Here is a 12,084-nt window from a genome sequence, read left to right as displayed (position 1 = left end):
AAAATTGGAAGAGAAACTGCTCAGAAAGCTGATGAGTAGCCCTATAAATACCTGTAAGCCTCAAGTGTTGGTGTGCACTTGGAGGGAAAATTTCCCCCATTGCACCCAGAGCTGTATTGCTCATACTTTACAATATTAAATAATAAATTGATTGCTGCTTGAATATTGGCCTCTCATAAAGCTTCTCATTTATAACAGGTGCAGGGCAGGGAGACCATAGCACAGCCTGGGCTGCACAGGGCACAGGCATGTGCAGCAGCTGCAAGACAGCCCTGCCAGAGCCAACTTGGGCAGCACTTTGGCCATGGCTGCTGGGCCTGGGCCTGAGGCAGGAGCAGGAGACAAGTGACCCTTGCAGGCCTGGGGCCTCATTGCCTCCTTGTCCCTGCTCAGCAGCCTGGCAGGGGCCACCCCATGCTCCTGCCCTTGCCACTGCACATGCCCACATGCCAGTGCCCATCCCGGCAAGAGCCCTGAGCAAGGAGGGAGGGACAGCATCTGCCTGGCCAGGGGCTGGGGCTCAAGCCTTGGCCCTTTGCATTCCTCAAACACATCCAGCTTTGCTCAGCACCAGAGACACCTTGGCCTTGTTTGTCCCCAGCCGTCATCACTGCCTCCAGTGTTCTGCTCTAACTGGAACCTGGGGACACTTTCCCAGTTGTGTCCATCTGTGGGACTCATTAAAACTTCAAGAAACTTTGGAGAGGGATATTGACTTTGAATTCTTAAGTGATTTCTTCAACTCCCTATCAGGGACTGATGTTCAGGGACTCAGCACCCAACCCACAAGAGAAGTCCTTGTGCAGTGTCTGTGCTGCTGGGCTGGGCTGGGCTCCTGGCGCAGAGGCAGCTCCTGGCCCTGAGGCAGCTCCTGGCAAGGGCAGCAGAGCTGCAGAGAGACAGCTCTGGCTAGGAGCAGTTCCTCTCCCAGCCCAGCAGGGCTGGGGCTCTGCCTGCAGCCACCCGGGCACAGCACAGAGGCACAGAGAGAGCAGAGGCAGCCTGGGCTGGGAGGGTGATTGAGCTCCCGCTAGGGGAAAAATCTTCCCAGGGTTTGAATGAATAATTCTCTGCCTCTAGGAAAGTTAAACTTCCATTCCTGGACAGATCTCCTAAGGCTGGCACATCCCAGAGTTTCCATGATCTTTTGCATGGGCTGTCCCAGTTCCTCTGGTGCGGAGGCGGTGGCCATAGGGCAGACAGGGCAGTATCTGCAGGCAGCAAGGGGAGGCTGCACAAGTGACAAAGGGGTGGGGTGGGAGGAAAGGAGAGACCCCTTTCAGGGGACAAATCTGCACAGCCCCTGGACACGGTGAGTCTCTGGCTGCAAGGCAATGCAGGTGAGTTCCTGGAAGTGTCTCTGACAATGCCAGCACTGACAGGACCTGTCAGGGTGGCTCTCCTGGATGTCCTGGTGTGGAGCAGAACAAGCTCCTGAGCGGGGCTTCCCTGCTGCCCCCTCAGAGGCACAGGACAGGTCCCTGCAGGGACAGGCAGAGGGCCATGGGGTGGGGATGGGCTCTGTGAGCCTTGGCAGGGAGTGGAGCTGGGCACAGGGAGACGCTGCTGGCAGTAACAGCCCCACTCAGCAGAGACATGGGCAGGGAGGGACAGGGAGCTGCTGCCACAAATGCTGGCCTGGGGGATGTGGCACCTCCCTGCTGTCCCTGTGGCTCAGGCACCTTCCCCCAGCAGCTCCTCCCTGGGCTTTTTTCCCATCCTAAGTAGAGCCCCTGCCCTCATCCCACGGGGGCTCGGCTGTGCAGAGCCCCTGCAGCAGCCAGAGCCCAGGGAAGGAAGGACAAGCCCCTGATCTCCATCAGTCTCTGTGTCCCTGCTGTCCCCTGGCAGGAGCATTGTGACATTTCTCTGCCATCTCCAGGTGCCTGTGCTGTCCTTGTTGCCACCATTGGGGTTTCTGAGGCAGAGCAAGGGTTTGGGGCTGGCAGGTGCCCATCCAGGCAGGGACCCTTTGGAGCCTGCTGTGGAGATGTGTCTGTGGGAGCAGAGTGCCCAGGTGCCCTCAGGGCCGTTCAGCTCATTCCCTGGGTGTCCTGCAGGGCTGCAGGATGCTCTCCAGAAGGGCACAGCTCTCCTGTGCTGTCTCTGGGCTGCCTGGGATCCCCATGGAGGAGACAGCTCAGTGGCAGGGCCAGGGAAATGCTGCTGGCAGCTGCACCTGGGCACTGCAATGATCCCTCTGTGCACCAGCCTGGCAGGAGACAGCTGAGATCCTCATGAGGCACTCTGGGAGATGGCGAGGGCTCTGTCCATGTGCTCTCTGCCCAGAGCCCTCTGCCCTCAGCACTGCCCTGTTTCTCTGAGGGGAACTCCTCTGGGTGCCTCTCCTTCAGCTCCAAGCTGCCAACAAGGGGCAGCTGAGAGCAGCCCTGATGGGCAGAGCTGCTCTCTTGTCCCTGCACTGAGAGACCATCCCGGTGCCTCTCACACCCACACGGATTCACCTGCAGTGCTTTAGAAATGTCAGGGATTTCAGACACCCACAACCACTCCTAACTGTGGCAGGTGCAGCTGGATGAAAAAAGACAAGGAATTTCCTCAGCTCAGTTATTCAGATGGGCAAATTGCAAACAGCAGGACTGAAAAGCATTCTGGTGTTTGACGAGTCCATTTAATTGGTGATCATCCAGCATTCTCAGTTGCCTCTCACTGGACAGGACTAAGGAATCCTCTGGAGCCCATTTGCAAGTCCCTGCTCTCAATGCCTGCAAAACCCAGGGCCCAGGAAAGGGGAATGCAGAGAAGTGTTCCTAAAAAGAGAGACTCTGAATGTTGAATTGCTATGAGATATGTAATAGATTTTGCTCTGTGCCTGGCCCAGCTCTGTCCTGCCTTTTCCTCTTCAGCAGAAAACCATTTCCTGAGGCAGCAAATGTCCAACAGCAGCTCCATCAGGCACTTCCTCCTGCTGGAATTGGCAGACATGCGGCAGCTGCAGCTCCTGCATTTCTGCCTCTTGCTGGGCATCTCCCTGGCTGCCCTCCTGGGCAACAGCCTCATCATCAGCGTCGTAGCCTGCGGCCACCACCTGCACACGCCCATGTTCTTCTTCCTGCTCAACCTGGCCCTCAGCGACCTGGGCATGATCTGCACCACTGTCCCCAAAGCCATGCAAAATTCCCTCTGGCACTCCAGGAACATCACCTACAAAGGATGTGCTGCTCCGGTGTTTTTCTTTGCCTTTTTAATTTCTGCAGAATTCTCCCTCCTGACCATCATGGGCTACAACTGCTACGTGTCCATCTGCAAACCCCTGCACTACGGGACCCTCCTGGGCAGCAGAGCTTGTGCCCACATGGCAGCAGCTGCCTGGACCAGTGCCTTTCTCAATGCTCTGCTGCACACATCCAATACATTTTCCCTGCCCCTGTGCCATGGCAATGTCCTGGGCCAGTTCTTCTGTGAAATCCCACACATCCTCAAGCTCTCCTGCTCCAAATACTACCTCAGGGAACTAAAAGTTTCTGTTTTCACTGTCTCCATAGCTTTTGTTTGTTTTGTGTTCATTGTTTTTTCCTATGTGCAGATCTTCAGGGCTGTGCTGAGGATCCCCTCTGAGCAGGGACGGCACAAAGCCTTTTCCACCTGCCTCCCTCACCGGGCCGTGGTCTCCCTGTTCTTCAGCACTGCAGCCTTTGCCTACATGAAGCCCCATCCCTCCACGTCTTCCACCTCCCTGGATCTGGGAGTATCAGTTCTGTACTCGGTGGTGCCTCCATCCCTGAACCCTCTCATCTACAGCCTGAGGAACCAGGAGCTCAAGGCTGCCCTGAAGAAAATGATGACTGGATGATTTCTGAATCAACCAACTTCCTGTTTTCTTCTGCATAGCTTTTTGAACGGAACTCGCAACAGGCCCAACAGGCCTGCCCAGGTCATTGGTAGTGTTCAATGGGGTTTTCTGTTATAAAATGATACTCAATAAATTTTTTTAATCACCCGCATCAAATTCACTGTCTGCCTCTTGAATTTGACCCAGAAGCTCTGTAAACCAGGGTTTGGAGGATAGCTGCATTTGAAGAAAATAAACTACCTTGCAGTTACTGTTTTATCAGAGATCTCAACTCTGAGACCTGCATGAAGTTAGAGGGAAGAAGGGAAAAAGAGTCCCAGCAGAGCAGCACGGCCAGGGAGCAGCAGGGATTGGTCCTTTCAAAGCTGCTCTGCCCAACTCCACCCTGTCCTTGCCAGCCCTGCTGTGGCTATAAGGCCAGAGTGCTCTGGCAGCTTGGTCACTGTCCTGCTGCATGTCCCTGCTGTGGCCACAGGCAGGACCAGGCCATGGGCACTGCTGGGACACAGCTGGGCTCCAGCACAGCAGCTCCAGCAGCAAAGGGCATCTCCTGAGGGCAGGGCAGGGAGGCTTTGCTCCCCTCCAGAGCTGCTGTCAGCAATGTGCTCCAGGAATGCCCTGGCACAGCAAAGCCCAGTGCCTGGGGCCGGGGGGAGTGTGCCAGGGGGTGCTCACAGCAGTGTCCTGGCACAGCCAGAGCTCCTGGCATGGACCTGTGGCAGCAGCAGAGCAGGGCCTGGGCTGTGTCTCTGTTCTGGGACAGCCTGGGAAGGTGCCTCAGGGCAATTGTCCCACCCCAGCCCCTGCAACCACCTTTGCCAGCACTGGCCTCTCCCCACCTGCAGGAGGTTGTTTGTCCCTGCACAGAGGGACACCAAGTGACCAGGCCAGCAGGTGCCAAGCAAGCCACAAGAAAAGGCAGGAAAAACTTATGCATCAGAAGAAAGGCAGTTCAATAGTGAAAAACCCAAACCCAACCAAAAAGAACCAAAGCAACACCCACCCCCAACAACACAAAAACCCCACAAACAAACCAACCACAAAAAGAAAAGACCATAAACAGAAGAAAAGCAAATCTCCTATTAGCAGAAAATGTTTTACCACCCTGTGGCAGGAGAGGATTCTGTATTTGCAGCTGCTTTTTTCAAAGAAAAATATCTTAAAAAAAAAATATTCCCAACCACTCTTGCCCTCCCGCTTCTCTAACTTGATTTCTGATCACGGTGTGACATGGAATGGAACATCCCTTGAGTCAGTTCAGCCCAGCTGTCCCATCCCTGTCCCCCAGTAACACTTGCCCACCCCAGGCCCATAGGTTGGGGGGCGTTGCAGACGCCTCATGCGGGGCGAGCACTGAGACAAGGACAGGAGACCAAAACAAGATTTACTCTTTTGAGGGACAGTAGAACAGAACAGCCTTGGAGAAACTGATTGAGGACGCACCTCTGGCAAACAGAAGTCACACAAAATGCAAGCAGGATGCCAGCTCAGCTCTGCAAGGCTGACAAAGCAGAAGTTATGCAAAACAATAATATTGCCATACTCAAAAGGAGGGGTCAAGGAAGAGGCACCTAAAAAGGGCACTGGATGTTGAAGACAAAATCCAAAGAACGATGAAAGGATTTGTGATAAGGGGGTTCAACTATGTCAAATAAACTCAAAGGAACTGGGGATAGCTAATGGATACATAATCAGTGTGTGTGATAAAAACGCTGTTCATTCAATGCTTAATGCACTCCAATGGAGGAAGGATGGCCCAAATGACCACCATACTGTAATAAAGAATACGTGCTTTCAAATACTCAAAACTGTTCAGAAGTTTCTATCCAGTGGATTTCAGTATCAGTTGTGTCCTTGAGTCCATTATGCCCCACAGTTTCACAATGGCCCCTTGGCTCCATGAGGCCCTGCTGTGGAAAAAGGGACCCTTGGTTCCATTGGTTTCCGTACTGTCAAAATGGCCTCCTTGGGTCTGCACTGCCACAATGCTCTCCTTGGTTCCACGAGGCCTTGGCGTGTCACAACAGCCCCTTGGTTCCATGAACTGCCAGAGTGTCACCCTGGTCTCTTGGATCTGCAGTGTCACAATGGACAATTGGTCACAAGCAGCCCTGCTGTGTCACCATGAATATTTGGCTCCATGGAACCCCACAGTGTCACAATGGCCCCTTGGCTCCATTGTGGTTCCACAGCATCACCATGGTCTCCTTGGATCTGCAGTATCTCCATGGACCATTGGTTCCATGTGGCCCTGCTGTGTCACAGTGGTTCCTTGGTTCCATGAAGCCCCACTGCATAAGAATGGAATCTTGATCCCGTGAGTTTCTATACTGTCAGCAATGGTTTCTTTGTTCCAATGAGGCCCTGCTGTGTCACAATGGACCCTGGGTTTGATGAAGTTCTTCAGTGTCACAATGGTCCCTTGGACCCATGAGGTCCCACAGTGTCACCATGATGTCCTTGGATCCACACTGCCATAATGGGCCATTGTTGCAGCTGCAATAGCTGCTAATAAAGCCCAGGGTAGGGAAGCAAAAAGGGCCTTTGCATGGTACCCACAGATGTTTAATTCAGCCGTGCGGTGAGATGTTCTGGGTCACAAGGCAGGACTCCTGGGGGGAGTCCAGGTTTCTGTATCTCCAGAGGTAGAGGCTGATCAGTGCCATGGGGGCAGTACAAAGATGAGGCCAATGGGGGAATAGGGAGGGAGGGGCTGAAGGACACAGAACAAGGGGAAGGAGCCAATGGGGTCAAACATCTTTTGAGGGAAGCTTCTTGTGTCTCCCTAACCCAGGGAATGCCTCTCAGGGTCTCCACAGCTGCAGAGTGTCAAAAATGGCCCCTTGGTTCTTTTGGGCTCCTCACAAACCCAGTGGCCCCTTGGCTGCATGAGGCCCAGCTGTGTCACACTGGCCCCTTGCTTCCATTGGGCCCCACAGTGTCACAATTGTCCCTCTCCTTAGTTCCATGAGGCCCTGCAAAGTCACAATGGACCTCTGGTTCCATGAGTCCCACGTTGTTCCATGAATCCTTAGTTCCATGGGGATGTCACATCCTTAGTTCCTGTAGTGTCACAATAGTCCCTTGGTTCCATGGTGCCACACAGAGCCACAATTGCCCAACAGGGCCTCATAGTGTCACAATGGACTCCTTGGTTCCATGGAGACACAAAGTGCCACAATGGCCCTTTGGTTTCACAAGGCCTCAAGGTGCAGAAATGGCCCCCATGGTTTCCTGCAGCCATAGTGCGTCACAATGGACCAGTAGTTTCATAATGCCCCAGAGTGTCACAATGGTCTCCTTGATTCTGCACTTTAAGAATCCCCCCTTGGTCCCTTGGAGCCCCACAGTGTCACTATTGTGCCCTTGGTTCAATGACGCTTTGCTGTTTCACAATGCTCCTTTGGTTCCATGAGGCCCCATGCGTCACAGTGGACTCCATGGTTCCATGAGGCATTCTTGTGTCACACTGGCCTCTTGTTTCCATAGGGCTCCACAGTGTCACAATGGACCCTTGCTTCCACGAGGCCTGGCAGTGTCACAGGGGTCTCCTTGGTACTGCAGTATCATAATGGACCCTTGGTTCCATGGGGACTCACAATGTCAGAACGGCCTCCTTGGTTCCATGAGGCCCTGCAGAGCCCCTTGATTCAACGAGGCCTCCAAGTGTCATCATGGTCCCCTTGGTTCCATGAGGCCTTGCAATATCCCAATGGACCTTTGGTTCCATGGGGTCCTGCACTGTTTCATGTTTCCTTAGTTCTATGTGGCCCTGCAGTGTCACAATGGCCTCCTTGGTTCCATGGTGCCACACAGTGTAACAACTGCTCCTTGGCCTGCCAAGACTGCAGAGTGTCACAATGGTTCCATGGTTTCATGAGGCCTTGTAGTGTCAGAATGGTCTCCATGATCCCAGAAGGCCTTGCAGTGTCACAACAGACCATTGGTTTCATGCAGCCCCACAGTGTCACTATGGTCCCCTTGGCTCCACAAGGCTCTGAAGTGCCACAATGGCCCTTTGGTTTCACAAGGCCTCCAAGTATATAAATGGCCTCCATGGTTCCATGAGGCCCTGCTGTGGAACAATGCACCTTTGGTTCCATGATGCCCCAGAGTGCCACAATGGTATCCTTGGTTCCACGGTGTCAGAACGGACCCTTCATCCCATGGACACCCACAGTGTTCACTGCAGTGCCCTTGATTCCACCAGGCCCTGCCATGCTCTAATGGCCCCTTGGTTCCTGTGGGTCCCAAAGTGTCAGAACAGTCTCCATTGTTCCGTGAGGCCCCACAATGTCACTGTGCTCCCCTTGGTTCCACAGGGCCCCACAGTGGAAGAATGGACTCTTGGTTCCATGAGGTTCCTCAGTCCCAATGGTCTCCTTGGACCTGCAGGGTCACAGTGGCGCCTTGGCTCCATGTGGCCCTGCTGTGTCACAATGGCTCATGGTTCCATGAGGCCACACAGTTTAACAAGGGACCCTTGATTCCATCAGGCCTTGCTGTGTCACAATGGACTTGTGGTTCCATGAGCTCTCACACTGCCAGCAGCAGTCTCCTTGGTTCTGCAGTGTCATCATGGACCATTTGTTCCATGAGGTCCCGCAGTAGAACACGCTCGCCTTGGTTCCGTGAGGTTCTGCAGTGTCACAATGGACCCATGGTTCCACCAGGCCTTGCTGTGTCACAATGGCCCCTTGGTTCCAAGAGGTATCTCAGGGTCACAATGGTCTCTTTGGATCCGCAGTATCACAATGGACCATTGGTTCATTGTGGCCCCAATGCGCCCAAATGGATTTTGGTTCCATAGGGTTCTGCTGTGTCACCATGGACCCTTTGTTCCATGAGTTTGCACAGTGTCACAGCTGACTCCTTGGTTCTGTGAGGAACCACGGTCACCAAATCTCTGAAATATCAGAATAAGGCTCCTGAAATCTAATTTGGTATTTCAGAGGGTGTCATTTATCCAGGCCTAAGGTCCAACATGGGATTACTCCTAATCTTATGTGGACATGTAATTCTACCATTGTCTTGCTTATACACAGTCAGTAAATATGAATTACAATTTACCCACCTCCATAAAACCCACCTCAAGGTCCCAGATTCACTCCTTGCTTTCTTGATCCCTGCACCCTTGAGCCAGATATCTTCTTCTCTTCCAACCACCCTTGATGGGAAAGCAGCCCCTGCATGCCTTGTTCCTGTGCTGAAAGTTCACAGGCAGGGTAAAAGTGGAATGAATCCTTTTGGTATCAGCCCCAGGCTTTGTGTGGGCAGGCAGAGGCAGGCAGGAGGCAGAGCTGTCAGAAAAGGAAGGGGCCAGCCAGGTGGGGCAGCCGGGGGATGCCAACAGCCTGCAGGGACAGAGGCGCAGGGCAGGGACACCGTGGGACAGCCTGGGCTGCACAGGGCACAGGGATGGGCAGCAGCTGCAAGACAGCCCTGCCAGAGCCACCTTGGGCAGCACTTTGGCCATGGCTGCTGGGCCTGGGCCTGAGGCAGGAGCAGGAGACAAGTGACCCTTGCAGGCCTGGGGCCTCATTGCCTCCTTGTCCCTGCTCAGCAGCCTGGCAGGGGCCGCCCCATGCTCCTGCCCTTGCCATTGCACATCCCCACATGCCAGTGCCCATCCCGGCAAGAGCCCTGAGCAAGGAGGGAGGATCAGGATCTGCCTGGCCAGGGGCTGGTGCTCAGGCCTTGGCCCTGTGCATTCCTCAAACACATCCAGCTTTGCTCAGCACCAGAGACACCTTTGCTTTGTTTGTCCCCAGCTGTCATCACGGCTGATACCGAATTTTGCCCCAAAAGGCGAGAATAACTACCTAAGAGACTCAATTTAAGTCAGCGTAGACAGGAGGTATTTTATGACGACGCGTCGGAGAAATCACAAAAGGGATTTCTAAGTATCTTGTAACAAAAGCAAGCCTTTTATACAGTTTTGAATATAAAGTTACATCATATCACATGCATAATCATGTTTTTGCATGCATATTCATAAGAGGCGTGGTGTAGGCGGAGCATGGGCAGAGACATCTCTTTGAGGATCATTTTGGTGGTCGTTCCAGTTGCCTTCATCGTGGGCAGGGGTCACTTGATGAGTCTTCCTCCTTAAACGTTTGAACTCCTATCCTGATCTGGCCAATTCCCAGTGTACTTGGCTTGGTCCCATGGCTTGGCAAGGCTCTTAGGGTCAGTTTGACATTGTTGGCTCTGAAAATGCTTAGCCCATCAATTCCCCTATCCCTATCTCTCTCTCCTGTCATTGTGTTCCATGCCTTAGCCGATTTATTGCTCTATATGTTTCCTAAGTGCTATGCTTTCTTTGAATGTTTCACATTCCACGTTTTAACTCATTATTTCTTGAAGGCTATCCGTTTTGGGGCTTCACTGCCTCCAGTGTTCTGCTCTAACTGGAATCTGGGGACACTTTCTCAGTCGTGTCCCTCAGTGGGACCCATTAAAACTTCAAGGAACTTTGGAGTCTAAATTTAAATTTGAGTTCTTGAGAAGTTTTTTGAAGACACTCTCAGGGACTGAGTCTGATGTAAACAACATCAAAGCCCTGAGTGTCAATAAAATTTTCCTAGTCCAATTATGGAGAAAGATTTCAAGGACCTTGTAAGAAATACACATTCCTAGTTTAAAGGATATATTTTACTTTATTTCTCTTTAGAGCAGAGTGGATTGCAGCATTCTGTGATTGATATTGACCCAGGGTCTCTCCTCAGCAGCTCTGGCCTGCTCACAGGAGCTGTGCCTGGAGCTCTGACCCAGCGTGGACAACCTTGCTCCACATTGCCCAGCCCCATCCTGTCTGTCCTGACTCCCCTGGGCCCTGCTGTGCTTGCAGAGCTGGCTGCACTCAGCCTAAGAGGGGTTTTTCCTTTTTTGGGTTTTTTGAAGCAATCTGAAACTCCTGAGTTTCCCCACTGCAAAGAGACACACTGCTCAGGTGTGTGCCAGCCCCAGGTGCCACCAAAGGCAATGCAGAGCTGCCCTGGGCCAGCTGTGAGGGTGGATCATCAGCCCAAGCTGCACTGGGCCACTGCAAGGGGCTGTGGCCATGGGCACTGCACTGACCCCACTGCTGGGTTTGGCTGCCACGGCCACCGAGAGAAATTAAATTGTCCTTGGAAACACTGGGGAGGACTGGGACATACTGGGGAACACTGGGAATGCTGTGAGAGACACGGGGGCATACTGGGAGTGACACTGGGGAGGACTGGGACATCCTGGGAACACAAGGAATGCTGAGGGGGAATCTGGGCAGACTGGGATGGACTGTGGGGTATACTGAGACATACTGGGAGTGACACTAGGGGAGACTGGGACAAACTGGGGACCCTGGGGACATTGCGGAGAAGACTGGGGACACTGGGGAAGAACTGAAATGGACTGGCAATGAATGCCAGTGTATTGGGAGAGACTGGGCTTTACTGGGAGGGCCTGGAGGGCACTGGGATTGAACTGCGAATAAACTGGTCTGTACTGGGAGGGACTGCAGAGGTTGAATGGGCTATTCTCGCCTCCCATTTGCCAATGCTACGGCACATTGCTTTCAGCAGCCAATCAGCATACAGACCGGAGCCCTGAGGCCGGTGCCTAATGTCGGCGCCATCTTTTATTTTTGCCTACGACTCCAATCACTCCCCGCTGCCCAATTCAGCCCTATTGGAGCCGGGACTACAACGCCCGTCATGCCCCGCACTCCACAGAACCCTGGCATCCGCCCCCATCTGTCCCATAAGTGTCCCCCAGACCCTCCAGGATCCCTCAGTGACCCCTCAGCACTCATTCGTGACACCCCACAGTGTTCCTGGACCTCTTGAGTGCTCCCAACCCCACAGATGGCCGGTACAGCCACCTCTGGGAATTGATCTCCTCTCATCCCCCGCGGCCCCAGAGCCCCTCAGAACACAGTCCCGCGCCTGAAACTCCTGCCATGCCCCGCACCCTAAATAGCCCGGTTAGAGATCCCAGACCTCCTCCCAAGGGCTCCGAAGATGTTTACGTTCCCTTCGAGGGCCTCAAGTCGTGGCTCGGACACAAAAGTGTCCCCCAAGAGCCTTCTCTGACCTCCAAATATCGTGTTCGAGCCCCTTTCGGGACTACAGCTCCCATCATGCTCCGCGGCGAACGTCCGGCGGTATTCCAGACGGGACTTCTTCTCCCATCGTGCCCCAAGCCCCACCGAGAGCCATTGCAGCTGCGCCCAGAACTCCCGTGATGCTCCGCGGCCCTGTTAAACCCTATGATACCCGCGCCTACAA

At 53.6% G+C, this 12,084-nt stretch overlaps 1 protein-coding gene across 1 annotated transcript; it reads left to right on the top strand.

The window, feature by feature from the left end:
• Window positions 1–3,274: 3,274 nt before the first annotated feature.
• Window positions 3,275–3,814, top strand: LOC128947328 (olfactory receptor 14J1-like; the record flags this gene model as incomplete). Its single annotated transcript, XM_054291579.1, has 1 exon — window positions 3,275–3,814. A coding segment is annotated over one exon (540 nt), but the record flags the coding sequence as incomplete, so codon positions are not given.
• Between the last annotated feature and the right edge of the window lie 8,270 nt (window positions 3,815–12,084).

This window comes from Melozone crissalis, unplaced genomic scaffold, assembly GCF_028551555.1.
Source record: "Melozone crissalis strain CALT ecotype California unplaced genomic scaffold, PUWL_Pcris_2 ptg000096l_1, whole genome shotgun sequence".
In the NCBI taxonomy this organism is placed as follows: domain Eukaryota; kingdom Metazoa; phylum Chordata; class Aves; order Passeriformes; family Passerellidae; genus Melozone; species Melozone crissalis.
Note: the sequence above shows the minus strand (reverse complement) of the source record. Positions and strands in the feature narration are given on the sequence as shown.